This window comes from Diospyros lotus, chromosome 4, assembly GCF_014633365.1.
Source record: "Diospyros lotus cultivar Yz01 chromosome 4, ASM1463336v1, whole genome shotgun sequence".
Lineage (NCBI taxonomy): Eukaryota > Viridiplantae > Streptophyta > Magnoliopsida > Ericales > Ebenaceae > Diospyros > Diospyros lotus.
This window is the reverse complement of record NC_068341.1, coordinates 12868481-12891599: the sequence shown is the minus strand read 5'-3', so window position 1 is coordinate 12891599 and position 23119 is coordinate 12868481. Positions and strand designations below refer to the sequence as shown.

Here is a 23119-nt window from a genome sequence, read left to right as displayed (position 1 = left end):
CTGCCATCTCAACCTTCATGGCATCCTTCCAATTTTTATTGCTTAATGCTTCAGATAAGGTTTTTGGAATGGGGATAGAATGTAAGTTTTTCAGAAAGGCTTTATGAGCTGGAGATAAGTGGGAGTAAGTCAAGAATAGGTGCAAGGGATGCCTCGTACAAGTTCGAGTTCCCTTCCTTAGGGCAATTGGAATGTCAAGATCATCTAAATTAGGTTCAGATTCATGATGGGTAGAGGAATTTGGTTTTGATGTGTTAGAATCAGGGCAACACATAGGCTCGAGTTTTGAATTAGGGCTCGGATGAGAATCTGGACTTGGTGCGGGTAATTCAGCATGCTTAGGTTCAAGAGGATCTGAGACTTTTCTCCTTGAATAGACCTTTAGTGGACTAGTATAAACTTGTTCCCCATGCATCACATTTAGAGAATTCTGTGGAATATTCTTGAGATGACAAGAAGATGAAGAAGTTAGAGTAGGAAAGAACAATTCCCTATCACTATCCTCCAAGAATATTGTCTCCCCCTGAGGATAGGACTTGTTGAAATAGGAACTTTCCTCCACAAAAGTCACATCGGCTGAGACAAAGAACCATTTTGATGGAGGATGGAAACACTTGTATCCCTTTTGAGTGGAAGAATACCCAACAAAAACACATTTCAAAGCTCTTAGATCTAATTTACCTCTATTAGGCGAATGGTTATGAACAAAAGCCAGACATCCAAACACCTTAGGAGAAAGACCATGAGAGGGACTAAAGTCAGGGAAAAACTTAGAAAGCAACTGAATGGGGCTGTGTGAGTCGACTTTTAGATGGCAACCAATTAATGAGATAGGTTGCTGTTAAAGCAGCTTCTCCCCAATAGTTTTTAGGAACATTATTATGAAACAACAAGACTCTTGTAACAGCAAGCAAATGGCCATTTTTCCTCTCAGCTACCTCATTTTGCTGAGGGGTGTAGACACAAGAGGACTCATGGATTATCCCCTTTAATTTGAAAAAATTGGACAGCGTTTGATTGAAGAAGTCTTTGGCATTATCTGTCCGGACTCTTTCAATCTCGGTCCCAAATTGATTTTTAATCATAGTGTGGAAGTTTTGAAAAATAGTGCATATTTCTAATTTAGCTTTTAGTAGATATAACCACACTACTTGTGTGCAATCATCTATAAAAAGCACAAACCATCGTGCACCTGTGAGATTAGAAATGGGAGAAGGACCCCATATATCACTATGAATGAGATCAAAAGGAGAAGAACTTATATTATTATTGAAGGGAAAAGAAGCCCTCTTATGTTTAGCAAATTGACAAACATCACACTGAAATTCTCTAATATCTAATCTCTCGAACAAAGAGGGAAACATAACTTGAAGGACACTAAAGGATGGATGGGCCAAGGCGAAAATGATGAAGCCAAAGCACATCCTTATTGGACTTCACTAAGAATGATGCAGGAGAAATTCTTTTAGAAATCTGTTCACTAAAACTTTCAAGGTGATAAAGCCCCTCCTTTACTTTAGCATGCCCAATCACCTTCCTCAAGTCCTTTTCCTGAAATTCACAGAAGGTAGGGTAGAAGATAACACGACAATTAGCATCATGGGTTAATTTTTTAATGGAGACAAGGTTGGTGAATAATTTAGGCACATGGAGAACATCTTTCAAGATTAGGTTTTCATTTATCAAGACATCTCCTTGTCTAGCCACTGTTGTTAGAGACTCATCTGCTAGAATGATTTTCTTTGTACTAGGACAAGGTTTATAGGTCAAGAATTTGTGGGAAAAAGGAGTCATATGGTCTGTGGCACCGGAGTCAAGGATCCAAGTAGTTTTAAGGCTTAAATTTGAAGCATGAAAAGCAATAGAAGTGGAAGTTATACCTGTGAAGGCTAGATTAGAGGTTCCTACTGCACTTGTTGTCCCTGATTCTTTTTCAAGTAGTCCCAGCAGATTCCTCAGCCTCTCAATTTCTTCCTGCTTTAGCTCCACCAACCCAGTCTGTTCAGAATTTTTTGTTTCAGTAACCTGTTGATTATTGGCAATGTAAGCCTGCCCCTTTGATGGACCTCCTTTAGTTGGTTTCCCATGTAACTTCCAACACTTCTCAATCGTATGTCGAGGCTTTTGACAATAGGTACACCACAAATCATCCTTGTTTGTGGTCTTGAATGGCTCCATAGCCTTCTTATCTCCTTTTGGCAACCTCTGTTGACCGCGCCCTTTCAGACTAAGTAGGGCTAAATTTTCCATATGACCAGTCTCCAACATAACTCCTCTTCTTCCTTCTTCTGCTCGTACTATCGATATTGCCTCATTCAATGAAGGCAGTTTCGTTTTGCCAAGAATTTGCACTCTGACTGCATCATATTCTGCATTTAACCCCGCTAGAAAGTCATAGGTTCTCTCTTTCTCTACTGATTTCTTGAAAACAGTAGCATCCACACTACATTTAATTTGGATGCACTGATAGTGATCCAACTCCTGCCACAAGGTCTGCAACAAATTAGCATACTCGATTATAGACCAAGTTCCCTGCTTAGTAGCTGCAACCTTGGTCCTAATCTCATAAATTTGTGCAGCATCACTCACCTTTGAATATGTGGTTTTCACAGCTTCCCAGATTTCTCTAGCAGTTGTGAGGAACATCACAGTATCACTAATTTCTGGAACCATAGAGTTCCAAAGCCAGGACATCACAAGTGAATCTTCTTCATCCCAAGCGTGTGTAGGATCCGTCTCCTTGGGACTGGTTCCCTCTAAGTGGCTCAACTTTCCCTTACCTTTCAAGAAAGTCCTAATCAATTGAGACCACTTAAGATAATTTTTTCCATTCAGCCTGTCAGCTATTTGGATATTTTGTAACTCCCCACTTGAAGTTAGACCACTGCCCGAACCGCCTGTGAAAGAAACCTCAGTCGTGCTGCCGGATTCCACGGAGTCGGTCATGGTTCTTAAGTTGGGAAAGAAAAGAAAGGTGACTGTGAATGTGGCAATACCAGCCAAAAACAGTCAAAGCAAAAAAAGGGCGAAGAATGGCCCTGAAGATCAAAGAGTGGACTGAAACAGGAACATGAAAAAAGAACAAACGCTTGAGGCTAGAAATCAGAGAGCAATTTGAAATGGCTCTGATACCATGTCAAGAAGACTGAAAAACAAATCTTATTAATCTCAATGAAATGCCAAGACATATATACACATGCGCCTATCTTGAATAGGCAAGATCCTAAGGCTAATTAGGTAAGATCCTAAGGTTAATTAATAGTTGCCTAATCTAGCTTAGGAAATATTTACAGAAAGGAAATAAATCACACAACTATTGATACAATCAAATCAATCTAGAATATATGATACAAACACTTTTAGGAAACCAATCATTAATTCGGAAATCTCCATATTAGGAAAGCATAGAATTTCCGGCCTTCTAACACAAATTACAATTGCCGATGGTACTACTATCCCTATAGTAGGAAAAGGCAAAGTATCATCAATTTTTTGGCTGCCACTTAACCAAGTTCTTCATGTCCCAAGCCTAACAACAAATTTGATCTCCATTACCAAACTAACCAATGATTTAAATTGCTTTGTTGTTTTCTCATCACACATGTGTAAGTTTCAGGACAAGAGCAAGGGGAAGACGATTGGTGTGGCTAGGGTTCACAATGGGCTTTACATCTTGGATGGGAAAGGTGAAGGCTCTATAAGGAAGCAACATAGTTTGGCCTACTCCTCTCAGTCAGCCTCTAACCTTTCTGCTATATGGCTTCATCATTTTATATTAGGACATCCCTCATTTATTGTGTTAAAACAAATGTTTCCATCTTCATTCAATTCCTTAGAGCCTAGCAATTTTCAATGTGATGAATGTATTATTGCAAAACATCATCGAGTTTCTTATTCTATTAGCAATAAATTGGCCTCTATGCCATTCCATTTGGTTCATTCTGATGTTTGGGGGCCATCCAAAATACCTAATTATTCTGGGGCAAAGTGGTTCATTACATTTATTGATGATTGCACACCCATGTGTTGGGTGTTTCTTCTAAAAGAAAAGGCTGCCATAGGATCAATGTTAACCTCATTTTGTAAAATGATCCATACCCAATTTGGCACTCCTATCAAACGATTTCGCACCGACAATGCCCGGGATTATTTTAACACCCACTTGCATAACTATTTTTAGAAGGCATTGTTCATGAGTCATCTTGTGTTGATATTCCCCAACAAAATGGGGTGGCAAAGAGAAAGATGAGGCATCTTCTCAATGTCACACAAAGCATCCTTCATCACCATCATGTGCCCAAATTGTGGAAAAGGAAGCGATATTCCTTGATGATTTTATTGATGTCAATAATAGAATTTATACAAGAAGTTTCCTAAGAATTCTCCTATATTTTAGGACTAGATTACTTACCTTATATTTAGGACTAGATTACATCAATTTAAATATACAATAAGAAGAAAAAACACAAAATAGATACAAAAGATAAAAGAATAAAACAACCTATCTCTATCTTGATCTTGGCCATAGCTTCTTATCCTTGTTTCAACACTACCCCTCAAGCTAGGGAGTAGATATCAATCATGCCTAGCTTGTTGATCAAGACTTCAAATTGGGTGTTTGACAAACCTTTTGTAAGAACATCGGCCACTTGATGGTTGGAAGGAATATATGAAATCTTCAATAGACCGACTGTCTAATTTTTCCTTTAGGAAATGTCTATCAATTTCAATATGCTTGGTTTTTTCATGTTGCACCGGATTGTAGGCTATACTTATAGCTGATTGATTATCTCCCAAGAGTTTAATAGGCCTTTGTATCGGAATTTTCAAATCTTCTAGGATAATCTTTACCCATAAGAGCTTGCATACACCTAGAGCCATAACTCTAAATTCTGCCTCAACATTGGATCTAGCCACCACCCCTTGCTTTTTACTCCTCTAGGAGATCTGATTTCCTCCTAGAAATACACAGTACCCGGTTGTAGATCTTCGATCAACCAGTGAGCCACCATAATCCGCATCTGTATATCCTTGAAGCTTTAAGTCTGTCCCTGGAGTGAATAAGATCCCTTTTCCAAGTGTGGCTTTAAGATAACATAGAATCTTCCTTACTGCTGCCATATGTTCTTCATTAGGATCATGCATGAACTGGCTGACAGCAAATGATATGTCAGGTTTAGTATGTGACAGATATATTAATCGCCCTACCAAGCGTTGAAATCTCCCTTTGTCCACCTCTTGACCACCTTTATTGGCTTGCAATTTTGTATTGGGATCAACAGGTATCTTTCCTCCTTTTCCCCCTAATAGCCCTGTTTCATCAAGCAAATCCAAGATATATTTTCGTTGAGATAAGAAAATACCTTCCTTTGAGTGTGCTACTTCTATGCCTAAGAAGTATCGCAATTGACCGAGATCTTTGATTTCAAATTCACGAGCTAAGTTTTGTTTGAGACAATCTTGTTCAGTTGTCTCATTCCCTGTCACCACAATATCATCCACATAAACAAGCAAAATTGTTACCTTTTCTCTTGTATGTTTGATAAATATAGTGTGGTCTCCTTGGCTTTGGTGGTATCCCATAGAAAGCATGGCTTTTGAAAATCTTCCAAACCATGCACGAGGGGACTGTTTGAGTCCATATAGGGCTTTCTTGAGTTTACAAACCTAAGTCTTCCCATCTCCTTCATGTGTAAAGCCTGGAGAGATTTCCATAAAGAGTTATTCCTCTAAATCTCCGTGTAAGAAGGCATTTTTGACATCGAATTGTTGCAATTTCCATCCAAATTTAGCTACCAATGCTATTAGAATTCTTACCGTAATCATTCTTGCCACAGGTGCAAAAGTTTCTAGATAATCAATACCATAAGATTGAGTATAACCCTTGGCCACTAGGCGGGCCTTATACCTGTCAAGAGTTCTATTGGATTGTATTTGACATTAAAAATCCACCTGCAACCCACTAGTTTGGTATCCTGTATTCTAGGAACCAATTCCCAGGTTTGGTTTTTCTTTAGGGCATCCATTTCTTCTAACATAGCCTTCTTCCAATTATGGTCTTTTACAGCTTCTTCTACTGATTTGGGAATAGCAATTGCATCCAATGATGTTGGGAAGCTTTGATATTGAGCGGATACACGGTGGTATGATAGATAAGAAGCTAATGGATGTTTGGTGCAAGTTCTAACACCTTTTCGAATGGCAATGGGAAGATCCAAGTCCAGGGGTTCTGATTGGGGTTGAGATGTACTGGGGTTGGTGACTGGGTCTTTACTTGGTGCAATTTTCAGGCTAGTATTTGGAGCTGATGATGGGCCTGGTTGCAGTTCTTCAATAGGCTGCCTTCTCTTGTACACATAGGGAGAACCTTTATACCTTATAGGAGAACCAAGCCTCGAGTGAGGATGATTAGTTGGTAAGGGTTGAGGTGTCATAATAGGGCTGGAATCTTGGGAAGGATCCTGACCGGCTGCACTTGTCTCGAGACTTGCATTTAGAAATTCTCAATCCAAATCTACAGGATTTGTATCTGTTGGCCTTGCTGGAATGGGAGCAAAATAGGGCTGAGATTCATTAAATGTGACATCTTTTGAAACATAGAACTTTCGAATGTGTGGGTGGTAGCACTTATACCCTTTTTGTGTTGGAGAATATCCAAGGAAGATGCACTTAAGGGCCCTAGGATCCAACTTGTCTCTATGGATTTTGAGTATGTGAACAAAACATACACATCCAAACACTCTTAAGGATAGTTGAGTATGAAGATTAAAGTCTGGAAAAAATGAATTTAAAGATTGAAAATGACTTTGACCATTGAGAACCCTAGATGATACCCTATTAATGACATAAGTAGCAGTTAACACAGCTTTCCCCAAAAAATATTTTGGCACATAATGATGATGAAGTAAGGTTCGAGTGACATTGAGAAGATGACGCATCTTTCTCTCTGCCACCCCATTTTGTTGGCGTGTATCAATGCAAGATGACTCATGTATGATTCACTCTTGTTGGAAATAATTTTGCAAGTGAGTGTTAAAAGTAATCATTTGCATTGTCTGTTCTAAGCCTTTTTATAGTAGTCCCAAATTGGGTTTGAATCATTTTGCAGAATGTGATCAATGTGGACTCAATAGTAGTCTTATATTTTAAAAGAAATACCCAACACATTCGTGTGCAATTATCGATAAATACAATGAACCACTTTGCCCCAGAACAATTGGGTATTCTAGACGGCCCCCAAATATCAGAATGGATTAAGTAGAATGGTTTTAAAGATAAAATGTTACTGATTGGAAATCAGACTCAATGATGTTTAGCAACAATGCATTCATCACACCTAAGACTCCTAGGGTCTAATGACTTAAACAAATATGGAAATAATTGTTTTAACAATCTAAATGGATGATGACCTAGTCTAAAATGTTGTAACCAAATAGAAGATAATTTAGAGGCTGACTGCAAGGATGAAGAATAAGCCACACGTTGCTGTTGTCTCCTTGTAGAACAATCATTCTCCCCATCCAAGATATAGAGCCCATTTCGAACTTTAGCCTCACCAATCATCTGCCCCGTTTTCTTGTCCTGAAACTTACATATTGAAGGAGAGAAAATAGCCAAACAGTCAAGATTTTGGGTTAGTTTCTGTATAGAGATCAAGCTAGTAGTTAAGACTGGAACATAAAGAACTTGTTTAAGGGAAAGCTGAGAGTTTAATGATACTTTGCCTTTACCTAGGATAGGAATAGTGGTTCCATTGGCAATCAGGATATGTTTGGTAGGCTTAAGGGTGTCATAAGTCACAAAACAATGAATATTAGGGGTCATGTGGTTGGTAGCCCCTGAATCAAGGACCCAACTGCTATTCTTATCAATTTTAGAAGCTGAAAAGATTGTGTAGGAAGGGAAGTTACCTTGAGAATTACCTTGATGGGCTAAGGAGCAAGTTCCTCCATCTTGAAACGTCCGGAGAAAGGCTTTTAACTTACCTAGCTCCTCGGCATTCAGTCCCTTTATTAGCTTCCTCTTCTTGTTCCTTATTTACATGAAAATTTTGGGATTTCATGTTCTTGAAGCCTCTGATCCTGCTCAAGACTGCCTCCTTACCATGCAATTTAAAGCATGTTTCCTTAGTGTGGCAGGGCTTTTTGCAAAAGCTACACCATTGTGAGTCTCGATTATTACTAGGGCTGTGATTCTGGAAACTTGATCCTGGTTTGCCGGGGTTCTGAAACCCTAATTTTCCAGCTTTATTTCCTCTACCTTCTTGCTTGCTGATCACAAGGGCAGATCCCTCAATGGTATGTTCAGTTAGCATAGCATATCTTCAATGTTCCTCACTCCTTACAATTGCAAAAACCTCATTAAGATTTGGGAGTTTCTCCTTACTTTGCACCCTTACTTGGTCGAAGTCAGGATTGAGTCTAGCTAGGAACTCAACAATCTGGTCTCGTTCAATTATCCGATTGAGTGTTGCAGCATCCTCTCGGCATACCATTTTGATGGGCTGATATTGGTCAAGTTCCAGCCACAATCCTCTCATCAAGTTGTAGTAATCCGTGACTGTGAGTTGGCTTTGTTTGGTAGCTGTGATCTTTGTCTTGACTTCAAAAATCACGGAAGCATCCTGGAGTTTGGAGTAGGTTTGTTGCGTTATCTCCCATACGGCTTTGGTTGTCCTTAGGAACATAAAGTTCCTACTAATCTCTGGTTGTATAGTTCCCCATAACCAAGACATGATGCGAGAATCATCTATGTCCCAAGCTATGTACGTTGAATCTGTTTCCATGGGAGGGTTTCCAGTCAAATGGTTACCCTTCCCACGGCCTTTCAAAAGAGTCTTCACTAATTGGGCCCATTGGAGATAATTCTTCCCATCCAATATTCTGAGGCTAGAGGGACTTCACCAACCACTGGAGAGTGATTTGGCTGGTATCCTTCTACTGGATTTGTATCACCGGTTGCATGGTTTGGACTTGCTACATCTGATAGTTTCTGCCATTGCAATCTTAGAGTGACTGGAATCTGGAACTGCTGTCGGCTACCAGAAATTCTTAAAACAGCAAACTTGTGGGTGCAATAAAGGCACGTCAGGTGTAAACAAGGGTGGCCCAAAATAGTGTAATGAAGGCAAGACCAATAGAGGGATCAAATCAAAGGTCGTGCAATGAAAGCACTAGGGTTACGATGTATCATACTCAGCTTATAGCTCTGATACCATGTGGAAAAGGAAGTGATATTCCTTGATGATTTTATTGATGTCAATAATAGAATTTATACAAAAGTTTCCTAAAAATTCTCCTATATTTTAGGACTAGATTACATTCCTATATTTTAGGATTAGATTACTTACCTTATATCTAGGACTAGATTACATCAATTTAAATATACAATAAGAAGATAAAACACAAAATAGATACAAAAGATAAAAGAATAAAAACAACCTATCTCTATCTTGATCTTCGCCATAACTTCTTATCCTCGTTCCAACACAAATATTTCTGGGGGGAAGCAGTTTTGACAGCCACATATGTCATCAATAGGGTGCCTTCTAGGGTTATTAATGGCCTCAGTCCTTTCCAAAAGTTAATGACATTTTTTCCTGAAATAAATTACCATACACTATTGCCCCTAAAGGTGTTTGGGTGTGCTTGCTTTGTCCACATCCTTAAAATTCACAGGGATAAATTGGACCCTAGAGCTCTTAAATGTGTGTTTTTTTGGGTATTCTCCTACTCAAAAGGGGTATAAATGTTATCATCCTGAATCTCGAAAATTATATTTCTCTAAGGATGTCACATTCAATGAATCCCAACCTGTCTTTGAGTCTACCCCAGTTAGACCAGCATCATTGATCAACCTAACCTAGATTGGGAAAATCTTAACCCTACCCTTGGAACACCACCATTAGGCACTAATTTCTCTCACCCTTCAGTTCCCACCTCTCCAATCTTACCCAATTTTCCTAGGGAGGAGGAGAAAGGTTCTGGACATGTTGATGCTATTAGATACAAAGGCTCTCCCTATGTCTATAAGAGACGGCAGCCCATTGGTGATCCTCAGCCACACTTGACATCAACTCCGAACCTGAGTTTGGATAGCACACCAGGTGAGAACCCCACATCTAGCAATCCTAACCCAAACTCAACGTTCTTGGAGCATGCAGACCTCGACCTTCCCATTGCTATTCGAAAAGGGGTTAGGGCATGTACTAAACACTGATTGGCCAACTACTTATCCTACCATCGCCTAATACCTGCCCATAAAAGCTTCTTGACTTCTTTGGATGCAATTGCTATTCCCAAATCCGTAGAGGAAGCCATGAGAGATGTCAACTGGAAAGCAACCATGATGGAAGAGATGAAGGCACTAGAAAAGAACCATACCTAGGAACTAGTAACTAGACCAATGGATGTAAAACCGGTGGGATGTAGATGGATCTTCAATTTAAAGTACAAAGCTGATGGATCACTTGATAGGTATAAAGCACAACTAATTGCCAAGGGCTATACTCAGTCCTATGGCATTGATTATTTGGAAACATTTACCCCTGTTGCCCGGATGACAACTGTTAGAATCCTCTTAGCATTGGCATCTACCTATGGATGGAAATTACAACAACTTGATGTCAAGAATGCATTCTTGCATGGCAACTTAGAAGAAGAAGTCTTCATGGATATACCACCCGGATTCAAGCAAGAGCAAATAGGAACCAACCACGTGTGTAAACTCAAGAAGGCATTGTATGGCCGCAAACAATCCCCACGTGCATGGTTTGGTAGATTCTCAAAGGTCATGTTATCTATGGGGTATCACCAGAGTAGAGGGGACCACATTTTATTCATCAAACACACAGAAAATAAGGTGACAGCACTACTGATATATGTGGATGATATAGTGATAACAAGGAATGATTTACATGAATAGGGATGTCACTAGCCCGGGAATTTGAAATAAAAGACCTTGGTCCATTGAGGTATTTCTTAGGCATTGAAGTAGCGCACTCAAAGGAAGGCATCTTCTTATCCCAAAGAAAATATGTACCTAATCTACTTTCTGAAATAGGATTGCTAGGAGGAAAAGAGTAAAAAATTCCAAATGATCCAAATATAAAATTGGGGGCTAATACTAGAAGCAACAAAGAAGTAGATAAAGGAAGATTTCAATGCCTAGGGAGATTGATATATCTTTCACATACTAGGCCTAACATATCCTTTGCAGTCAGCCTAGTAAGCCAATTTAAGCATAGCCCTGCTGAAGAACACATGCATGCCATGAGAAAGATTTTGAATTATCTTAAAGCTATTCCAAGCAAAGGGATTCTATTCACTTCAGGGGGAGACCTAAGGATCCAAGGGTATATCGATGCTGATTATGGGGGCTCTCTTGTGGACAGGAGATCGACAACTGGATAATGCATATTCTTAGGAGGAAATTTGGTTTCTTGGAGGAGTAAGAAGCAAGGGGTGGTTGCTAGATCAAGTGCAGAAGCTGAATTTTGAGCCATGGCCTTGGGTGCGCGTGAACTATTATGGCTTCGGATTATCCTAGAAGACTTGAAGATTCCAGTGACAAAGCCAATCGAATTGTTAGGAGATAATCAATCAGCTATCAGCATAACTCATAATCCTGTTCAACATGACAAGACTAAGCATATAAAGATTGACAGGCATTTCTTGAAAGAAAAGTTGACTCAGGTATTCTACAAATCAGCTATGTTTCATCTAATCAACAAGTGGCAGATGTCCTCACCAAAGGTCTCCATAGTACTCAGTTTGAAGCCTTAGTGAGCAAACTGGGGATGACTGATATCCACTCCCCAGCTTGAGGGGGAGTGTTGAAGAAATAAAAACAGGACCGGGCTGAGCCTTGAAGATTCATTGATAATCATCCATTATCATCTTCCTATTTATTTTGTTTTATTTATTGCTTTGTATTATCTTGTGTTATTTCTTAGATTTATCTTTTAGTGTCGTAATCTAGATAATAGAGATGTAATCTAGTCCTAAATCTTAGGATAATTCTTAGGAAACTACTTGTATAAATATTTCTGATTCGTATCAATAAAACGTGTGGGAATATCGCTTCCTTTCTCTCTTTCTATAGAAATAATTATAACATACATGATATCATAGCGCAACATGAAAAGATTATACCACGGAAACCAAAATATTTTGCTGAATTTTGAAGCCTAATTTCTTTAGATTTACAATCCTTTTTAAATGGGAATGTAATCTTGCTGACTGATCAGACTGAATTAATATTCTCTCAAGAAAAGAAACTTGATAGAGAACTCTGGAGAAGATCAACCTTCCTATCTTTGAAATGTTCTAGCTAGACTTTTAAGAACAAGATAAAAGTATTGGTGAACAACAAGCAAGTAGTAGAGCACCAAGGAGTTGGTGTGGGGAGCAAGGGTGCTCACGGGGTTGGGTAGACCTGATAACTGCCCAAACCAAGGTCATTTAAGTTGGAGCAGAAAATCATGCATGTTGTTCTATGACCCATTAAGATAGAAAATCTGCCAACAATGCTACGATGTACGGCTTCTAAGCGTGTGTGACTAATAAAGACTTAATTTGCCCCCACCATAAAATGAATTGGTGTGCACAAGGGTATCCCAAAATAGCCTTTAGGATACAAAGAAACCTACGTTTGAATGGTTTTGGCACAAAACATACTCAATCCTCAAACCTCTAAGTAACCACCAATGATGACAAGACAATCAAAGTCTTAAAAGAAAACTCTATTTATAGAGTTTTTCATATCTTTCTGAAAAGAATTGACTTTTTTGAGTAGTCACAATCATAACTACCTGGAGTAGTTAATTATTAACCCTCATACCTTTTAATGAAAAGGTGCAACTATAAGAATGATCAACCTAGATAACCAACCATTGCATGAATAGTTGTAACCCTTTCATGAAAAATCACCAAGTTAGTTAATAATTGGTTAATTAACTAACTAGCTACCCCTCTATGAAGAGTTGTGACTATTTGAATAGTCACTTGAGTAGTTACTAATTATTTAACAACAATTCATATCTTTTCATTAATAGATATGGCTTTTCAAAAAGCGTTTCATTAATTTTGAAGTTGTTCCAACAATTGAGTCTTTTTTTTTTCCTAAGTTAGTTCAAGTCTATGTCTAGACCCCTGAATCGATGGACCCAACTCAAACTGATCATTCCATATAAAAATCCGCAATTTTTGTTGAATTGATCAAGCTGATTTTTTGATAAATGAGATATAACAACTATGTCTTAGGGAGTCTATAAATAAGAGTAGTTGTTTCATATTAGTGCCCAGAGTTCATTTTTATTCGAGAGAAGAGAGTATTTAGAGAAAAATCTTGGTATCTATCCTTCTTAGTGTGTGTTTTCTCGACAATTTTGTGCACATATAAAATCAAATTTTTTTCTTCTTCTTCTTATTTTTTTGTCGCAAAGATGGATTTCTTCCTCATGTGATGGCTTGTTATTTGTTCACAAATGTGCTACTCAATATAGATTTGTTCTTCACACTTAGGCTAAAAAATGAGATACATAATTTTGTGTGCACATTTTTGTTGATAAGTAATACTTGGAAGATGATTTTTAATATGATGTTAAGATCGCATCCAACACATCACTTCCAGAAGTCGAGAAAAAATAACAAAATAGAAAATTTAACATGGTTCGGCCTCAATCCCACCACAAAGGGATAACCACTAACAATAGTTTTGCACATTGAAACTACAAAACCCTCCAAACATAGCTTTTGCACGGAGAAAACTAGAAAGCATCCCGATCATCAAGACTCTAGATAACTAGTCACCCATACCCAAAGCAAATATTCAAGATACAACCACAATAATTTGGCACATCATCTCATAGATTATTGGTGTGGTCCATCTACAATTGAACTAGAGGTTGCCTATTTATAGGCAACAACTAGCAACTCAAGTGGGATTAGGTCTCCTATACGTGAACCTATCCCTTATTCACAATTAGATTTGAGTTTTATTTGAAGGACCCAATCTCAATTAGATATGAATTTGATGAGTTACTTAACATATGACCATACAATCTTAGAATCAAGAACAAACACAATCATGCTTAGATTTTTATTGGTTTTGCCTTGTGATTGGCTCAACTTTTACTTTGGGTCTAAAATTACAAACCAAAAGACGATTAGGTTTGTTAGGATTTTGGATCGAAAACTATTGGAAAATCAGATCCCACAATCTATGGGATTGATTATCAATCCCAATTATCCCACAATCTATGAGATTGATTATAATCAATCTTATCCCATAATCTATGAGACTGATTATAATCAACCTTAATTGTTGAGATTGATTGATTGATGAAAATTAGTAATTGATGTAATTATGATTCCTTCTTTTTTCTTTAGTTATAGAGATTTGATTGATTCCTTGGGATAACCGCCCTAGCGCGGTCCCCCGCCACTCGTGTCCTCGACCAAGTTAGAGAAATATATATATTGTAACCATTCCTAGTGAAGATTAAAGAAATATATACCAAGTTTTCTCACAATTGTTCATGGTATTAGAGCCATGAAGTATCTTCCAGCTTGGCAGTACCCATTGACCCAAACACTAAATCCCTGCCCCAGAAACGACGGTGGTGTCGACTGATCCAGTGACCACCATGGCCTCACTGACTAGCTCTCCACCAGCGAAACCCTCCATGTTTTCAACCCTCGACTCTCACACCGAACAAAACACTGTCCCGACGCCTCCTTCCCTAAATCCCAGTGTTGCCACTGTGCAGACATCCCACCTTGACCAGCACCCTATCCCCTTGACTGTTCATCGTCTCAATAGCACCAATTTTCGAGAATGGTACCAGTCTGTGAAGCTCGTGATGACTGTAAAGGGAAAATGGGCTATCTTATTAGTGTTTTGCCAACCCCAAGCCCTCAATCTCCCAAATACAACACATGAGTAGCAGAAAATTCTCTGGTGATGGCCTGGCTCATCCAATCCATGGACCCAAAATTGGAAGGTGCTATTTGTTCTACAACACTACTCAAGAAGTGTGGACTATTGTCCGCCAAATGTACTCTGACTTAGAGAATGTCTCTCAATTGTTTGAAGTTCGAACACCTTACACTCCACAAAACAGGGAAATATGTCAGTCACGGAATATTTTAATACCATTTCTAAGTTGTGACAAGAGTTTGATTTGTATCACACCGTTACTTGGCATTATACCAAGGATGATCAATTGTTTCTAGCTATGCAGGAGAAAGACCGTGTCTTTGATTTTTTTACAAGGACTCAATGCTAATTTAGATGAGGTACGGGGTCGTATTTTGGGGACCAAACCTCTGCCGACTGTCAATAAGGGCTTTGCAATTGTCCGCCGCAAAGAAAGTAGCAAACGTGTTATGATGCCTCATTCCAAAGATCCCAGCATGGATTCTATTGCCCAAGGCTCCGCATTAGCAGCTTATCGTCCTGAAAAATCCAAAGGACCTTCTGGGCAACAGTCTCTCGGGCCTCAGAAAGATCGTTTATGGTATGAGCATTGCAACAAACCATATCACACCAATGAGACTTGCTAGGACCCTCATGGGAAGCCTATTGACTGGAAACCCAAAAGTCAAAGATACACAAAAATAGCTTATGTTGCTGATGCCCCACCTGCCTCTCCCTTCTTTGGCGTCTTATTGTTCACAGCCGAACAAATGGCAGTGCTGAAAAAACTCCTCCATCCTATTACGATACCTGATTTTAGTTCCACTACACTTATGGCTCACAAACGTAAAATCCATTTTTCTACTTCCCTTTTATCCTACAAAGGTCCCTAAGACATTTGGACTGTGGATTTTGGAGTGACTGACCATATGTGTGGCTCTTCAGCTGGACTCCTTAATTTTCGCCCTTGTACAGAGGACATTGGTATTACCCTAGCAGATGGGTCCTTGTGTAAGGCCGCAAGCCGAGGTGATCTCATGGTGTTTGGGTTGCCACAAGTTTGTTCTTTATGTGCCCAAATTACAGTGCAATTTAATCTCTATTCATAAATTAGCAACTGATTTACATTGTTCTATAATTTTTTTTTCCTTCTCACTATCAATTTCAGGAATTACCATTGGCGAGAACGATTAGCAATGCTAGAGAGCACAATGGCCTGTACTATCTATCTAATGGTGATCTATTCAGTCCTTCTGTTCCTATGGGTCTTCACACTATCTCTGAATCCGATGTCTTTGTTTGGCACCAACGATTAGGGCATCCTAGTTTTTCATATTTAAAGTTTTTGTACCCCCAGATATTCCTTAATAAAGACCCTAGTTCCTTTCATTGTGATCATTGTGTACTAGCAAAACATTCGCGTTCTCCCCACCCCTCTCGTCCTTATACACCATCACGCCCATTCCACCTTATGCATAGTGATGTCTAGGGTCTATCTCGAGTTTCCACCATCACTAGCAAACGATGGTTTGTCACATTTATTGATGATCATACCCAGGTTTGTTGGGTTTACTTGATGAAAGATAAGTCTGTGGTTTCCATGATCTTCAAACAGTTTCACCAGCTTATCAAAAATGTTTTCCAGTCTTCTATACAGATCCTCCGCACTAACAATTGTAAAGAATACTTTTCTCATGCCTTAGATCACTACCTTCAAGACCAAGGTATCTTCCACCAAAGTTCTTGCTCTTATACTTCTTAGCAAAATGGGGTAGTTAAGTGCAAATATCGTCACTTACTAAGAGAAACCGGGAAATTAGGTTGCAAACCAGTTGGGACTCCTCTGCAACAAGGCTAGAAGTGGAAGTTAGATGAAAATGATCCTCATGTAGACAAGGGAAGTTACCAACAGCTAGTTGGAAGACTCATCTATCTATCTCTCACAAGGCCTAACATTGCCTTTGGAATCAGAATTGTTAGCCAATTGGAAGACTCATCTATCTTGCATTTGAGTGGAAATGTGAGCATAATTGATTAAGAAAGTTATGGAAGATGTGCAAAGTGCAATTATATAAGAAATAATAGAATTAGAAATAAGGTCATTTGTAATAAAATTAGAGTGACACCTATCAATAACAAGATGCTCATATATGTTCTTGAAATGGTTAAGACATGTGAGATGAAGACTAGACACACTTGTAAGGAGAGTAGAAAAAATGGAATAAGTTTGTAACAAAGAGGATGAGAAAGACAAAAGAACTTGGTGAAAAACTTTTAATCATGACATGAGATAATGACCTTACATAATATAGAGAGATGATTGGCAAGACAGAATCTATGCATGTGACTCCATCTAATAAGCTCTCACTTAGTGTGGTTTGGGGCAACCGAGATGGGAGGGGGGGGGGAGATTTTAGATTATCGACAGGGTATCGACCTGATCTAGCCCCTCTCTCTCTCTGCACTAAAGAAGTACATTCCTTGTAATATCCCTATCATAGGAAGATTTTTAATGCTCCTAGAATAGTGTTTTCCTTTTACCAATTACAACCAAAACCAATAAGCTGAAAGTAAGATAAAAATTACATCACATACAATTTACAAATTAAAAATTACATTACTTTCCCAATAATTCAGTGGGGCAAGCAACGTCCCCATTCACTATAGGTGGAAGAATGAAATAAGAATATCAGTCATGCATTAAAGCATAAACTGTAGGCAAGTAATTTTCTTTGGAGGGAGGATCCCTCCAAGAATTCCACCCCCCCGGGGGACCCAAAGTAGCAACGTGTTGCTGTACTAAAGGCTTCAAGTACTTCCCCCAGCTGCCATCAAGCAGGCACTGAAGAGAGTATTACAGCATTGAAAGTGAAGCCAAGAACAAGCTAGTCCATCTAACTGCAATTATATGTTATTGTTTGAGTCTCTTCACTCTCTGATCAATTAACAAAAGTTAGAAGGTATCAAAAGCTTCTCCGTGACTACCACTCCATTCCCCTACAAATTTTAGTGGAGCATAAAAAGGAAAAGGATAATTCAACTTATTGTGAGCATGAAAAGAAGGTAAGATTAAATTATACCTGGGGAATAACAATTGCCAGATTCAAAACACCCATTGATAATCCTGCAAGATTAAACCATCAAATATAAGCACTTGACTGCAACATCTGCAAAAGATAAAACTGAAACTTCCACAATTAACCCAACTCACAATCAACCTACCTTGTCCAAGTCCCAAAGACTCTATACGTGATGATATCAAGGCATACGGAACACTGTAAGTGATCTGCAAAGTATATATGAAACAACAATAGTTAAAATAATTAGAAACAACTCTTATCACAAAGCTGCACACACACACACAAAAATAGGACGGGATAACTGCAGCGGCAGCCCCTTTTTGACGTCCCCCATTCATTCCAGTACACAGACCACAAGGGGAAGTGGGAGAAAAAGTTCAAATATATTCAATTGTTTGAAATGAATATCAAGAGTTGTCGAGTTCAGAAATGGGCATTATTGTGCATGATAGAAAAAGATGAACTATGAATTGCTATTTTTTTATGCTCCTTTCAAACGACACAAGAAACAGCTTGCACTGCATCTAAGTCATGGTACGACTGCCTCTACTATGCTTTTTTCACATCCAAATTTGAGCCACATGACCACATTACTTTTGCCATTGTATTGGTAGGTCAGGCCCCAAGGGTGGGCCACCACATCTTGGGGTAACCTGACTTTGTTTAATCTCTTAAGAAAAATAAAGGTGTGATTCTCAACCATCACATTGTAGCCTACTCCTCCTTGAAAGATTTTGAGGGTGAAAGACTGGACATGTTATCTTAATTTGAAATAAAATGAGTGAAATCAAAGAACTGAATCCCTGCACAATTTGGTTGGTTAGATGGTAGCAGGAGGCAGCTCCATTCAAAATAATCTCCTGTAACTCATTAAAAAAAAAAAAAAACTACTACTCAAGGAGAATGGAGCAGCTTACTGCCAAAGGAATGCCAAGAATTGCAAAAACTATTAATGCAGCAGCTACAACACCATCTGGAGGTAGATCACCAACTTTATCAACATTGTTTGCTATGTGAGAAATTATAAGCATTGATATAAAGCACAAAGACATGAGGATGTTTGAAATTCCCCATACAGCACCAGCCCCCAACTTCCGGCACAGCTTTTCCATGAGGACTGATGTTATTCCAAGAAACACTGAATTCACCATCAAACCAAAGGAACCCATTCTAACTCCCAAGTTATAGTTCTGTCCTTCATTCGGCTTGCCACCATAAATTTCCCGACCCATCCAATCAGTATCAAAAAGGAGAAACGGAAACCAGCCAATCCAAGTCAAAGCAGTAACAAGCAGGATAACCCAAACAGGACCTGAAAGGTATCTAAATGTTCCAAATAGTTCCCACAAGAAAGCTTCTTGAGAATTGCTCGACTGTCCAGGCATTTCTTCATGTGAGTGAGGGTGGCTATGGTCCAGGGGCAGCTCATTGGCAGCTGAGATGCTTATGGATGTAGTAATTGCAATGAAAGCAACATCAAGAATGAAGGCAGACTTGAGATTGGCACAATCTGTGCCGCATGCAGGACTGAGAGTGAATGGTAAAATCTTGAACCAGCCACTGTATGATCCAGTTGCAAATCCAAGGACATTACCCACAGCCATGAACAGTGAGAAGTAAGCATTTGCCACTCGGTTCCTGCGGTGATCCTTACCTAAAATGATAGGAACATAACAATACAAACATCAATCATTGCAGAGTTTCAATATACTAGCATTTCTGTGCTCAGTGGCTTCATGTGCCAGTGTGACCTCAACATAAAGCTATTGAAGCTACAAAACTTAACTAGCATGTTCAAACTGCAAAATAGGAATTCATGAAAGACATGCCACTCTCTTTTTTTTTTTTTCAAAATGAATAATTTGTAGGGAGCAAGATAAATGCAGTTCACCCATTCTATAATAATGCCTTCTGGCCTGAACTACGTACTTTTCTTAGTTCTTTTAAATCCTAAGTCATTCTATTCCTAGAATCTACAGGGAACAATGGTTTATGGGTTGAGCAGTTAAGCTAGATTCACAACTTCTGAAGAACAAGCAAATTACAAGTTTTTAGAAAATTCTCATAGAATCAGGTAAGTCCTGCCTTGTTAATACCCAGAGTTTGAAACCATAAAGGTAATCAGAAAGTCTTTTGAAAGGTCAGGAAATTGTTTGAAGCGACCATGAGAAACCAGTAACCACCAGGAAAAGTAGGCCCAAAATTTGGACATCATGCAATTATTAATGAACTAGGACACCTGTAGGAGAAGACAAACGAAGGATAGCCCAGCTTGGCACCACACATGCATATTTACTTCTAGGCAAAATATCATATAAAATTTTAGCTTATATTTACATAAAAATATTTTCTGAAGAGAGAGAGGAGAAATTGTCTAAAAAAAATCAGGGGTAAAATGGTCATCTTACCCCTAATTTTAACGGGTGGGGAAGGGCCTTATCATTTCCAAAAACACAGGGGAATTTTCTGCCTTTTCACTAAACCTCAGGAATGTTGGGTGTAATTTACCTCTCAATAATACATTTAACTCCAGTCTCAAGTTTCAAATTTACTAAAAATCGTTATGAGGCCTGAATGTCAAGGTGACCAGAGGTGAAATTTTCCTTTACTAGCTAAAACTAGTTTGGGCAGAAGGGATGCGCTACCACTGACCCTAGAATGTGGATGGGACAATTTCAATATAAACATGAAATGTATTTACATGTTTCCAATATAATTCAGCTGATTCTAGTAGCATGGTTATGCCGCCATTAAAAGCCCCAAAAACAATCTTTTTATGTTCATGTTGGCAGGAGCACAATATCACAGTAAAGATTTGCTCCAACACTAATACCGAAACATCTATGTATACTGAAACTCATAAACAACATAATACGCTTTTGAGCTTCAATAAAACAATAGCTCAGCTTGGAACTTTCGTTTCACCTTCAGTTTTCTTGGATTTTGAAATCAGAAGATGTATGAAAGAAACACTTCTTTTTTATCTTCCTTTCAATCTTCAATTGATAGGGGAAAAAATAAAACTTAGAAAATGATTAACATAAGCCACATTAGAAAAAGGAAGCAATTCATATCTTCCCTAAAAAGGAACAAGAGAAGAGGAAGCAATGTACACCCCAATCTAAAACTGCACCAATCAGCCACCTAAATTTGTTTAGTAAATGTGTTCATACGTCCAGACCCTTTCTCTGTATACACAATATATAAACATATGTAGATGCCCCTTTTGAAGAGTTCCATTATCCATTATTACAAGACATCCCCCTACACCACTCCTTCCATGGAACAATCAAGACCTTCTTCACATGACCATTTGAGCTGAAATTTTGAGCACTCTGCTTGCTGCTTCATTATTCATTGGCAGGAGCCTAACAAACCAATTTCTACATCATAAGCAAAGCTTGCTGGTGTTCGTGGGTTATTCTACTCCTTTCTATTTTGGTTGTTGTGAGAGATCAATAAATAGTTGAGAGTATGATGTAGGGTGAGAATAGAGAGAGTGCAAAATAAAGTAGAACTCCTCCTAAATTAGGTGAGATTGAAGCTGTACTTCAAATTTGCATTCTAGGGTCTAAAAACTTGGTAGTACTTTTATCACAGCTGCTCACAACTGGTCATAAAAGCCTATCTGTATTAGATATCTGCTGCACTTTTGATCCTAACACTTGATTAAAAATTTAAAACTCTATCCTGTCAAATCTTAACTATTGAACTAATTAGTCAGTCACATTCTAGTCATGTGACTTGTTGAGATTGCATTGAATTCAATTTCAATAACTCAACCCCAAAAATGATAAGAGATGTGATTTCTGTATTCAATCCAAAAGTTAGGGAGCTTAGGATTTCTCATTAATCTTTCTCTCTATATAAACCTCAATGAGATTGTAAGTTTTGGAGTATTTGGGTTAAGTGAGATAATTTATCTCTAATACATTATTCACATAGTGAATTTTGTTTCTCATTCACCTGTGGATGTAGGCAATTCTGTAAGACCATGTCACGAAAAGAAGGACAATGGAATTCTTCCTTATTGTCTTATTCACCTCAAAAGAGGCTGATTTGATTTATACACCAGCTTCCTATTAGAATTAGGAAGTTCCCAAAAAACATTTAAAGAAAGATTCTAAAACCTATATTAGGAAACCTATACAACTTTAGGATACAACAACTTATAGAAACAATTAATCAAAATCTACAAGATACATTCCTTATAAATAAATCAATCAATCATAATCTATAGGATTGGAAACCATATCTGCCCACACTCCCCCTCAAGATTGGGAGTGGATATCCTTCATCCCAATCTTGCTTGTCATCTTCTTGAACACAGCTGCTGAAAGGCCCTTGGTTAGCATATTTGCAAGCTGATCTCCCGAGGAGATATAGGGAGTACAAATAATCCCACTATCCAACTTCTCTTTTATAAAATGTCTATCCACTTCAACATGTTTCGTTCTATCATGTTGAACTGGATTATGCGTGATATTAATGGCTAATTTATTATCACAATAGAGTCTCATAAGTTTTGTCCACTAAACCTTGAGATCCTCCAATAATATTTTTAACCACAATAGCTCACGCATACCTAAGGCCATGGATTGAAACTCAGCTTCAACACTTAACCGAGCAACAACATTCTGTTTCTTGCTCCTCCATGTGACCAAGTTACCTCCCAGTAAGGTACAATAGCCAAAGGTTGATCTTCTATCCACCACGAATCCTACATAGCCAAAGGTACAATAGCCATCTGTGTAAACTTCTAGTAACATAGCTTCAACTTTTTTAAATAGAATGCCCCTCCCAAGTGTGCCCTTCAAGTAGTGTAGGATTCTATAGACAGCTTTAAGATGAGATTCCCTTGGGGTATGCATGAATTGGCTGACAACTCCCACGACATATGCTATGTATGGCCGAGTATGAACCAAGTATATCAACCGCCCAACTAGCCTTTGGTAGGCCTCTTTATCAACCAAATCATCCTCTAATGCCTCACCTAGCTTATGGTTTGGATCAATGGGGTTTTCCATTGCTTTGCAATCGAGAAGCCCAGTTTCTCTTAGGAGATCCACTACATATTTCTGTTGAGAAATTAAAATACCTTCTTTGGAATGAGCCACCTC

The 23119-nt window shown here is 38.6% G+C and overlaps 1 protein-coding gene across 4 annotated transcripts in view; it reads right to left on the bottom strand.

Annotated features, from left to right (window-relative positions):
- LOC127800449 (sucrose transport protein SUC4) overlaps window positions 1-23119 on the bottom strand; it is a 44475-nt gene that overhangs the window by 5381 nt on the left and 15975 nt on the right. Inside the window, exons 2-5 of one of the 4 annotated variants that reach the window (XM_052335065.1) lie at window positions 18917-19653; window positions 18142-18205; window positions 18000-18043; window positions 17517-17817 (exon numbers count right to left, since the gene is read on the bottom strand). In XM_052335065.1, coding sequence (XP_052191025.1) covers window positions 17728-17817; window positions 18000-18043; window positions 18142-18205; window positions 18917-19653 — 935 coding nt within the window. In that variant the 3' untranslated portion in view covers window positions 17517-17727. Of the gene's footprint in view, window positions 1-17516; window positions 17917-17999; window positions 18044-18141; window positions 18206-18916; window positions 19654-23119 lie in introns of those variants that run through there. The other 3 variants (XM_052335067.1, XM_052335066.1, XM_052335064.1) reach the window with 3 other exon arrangements.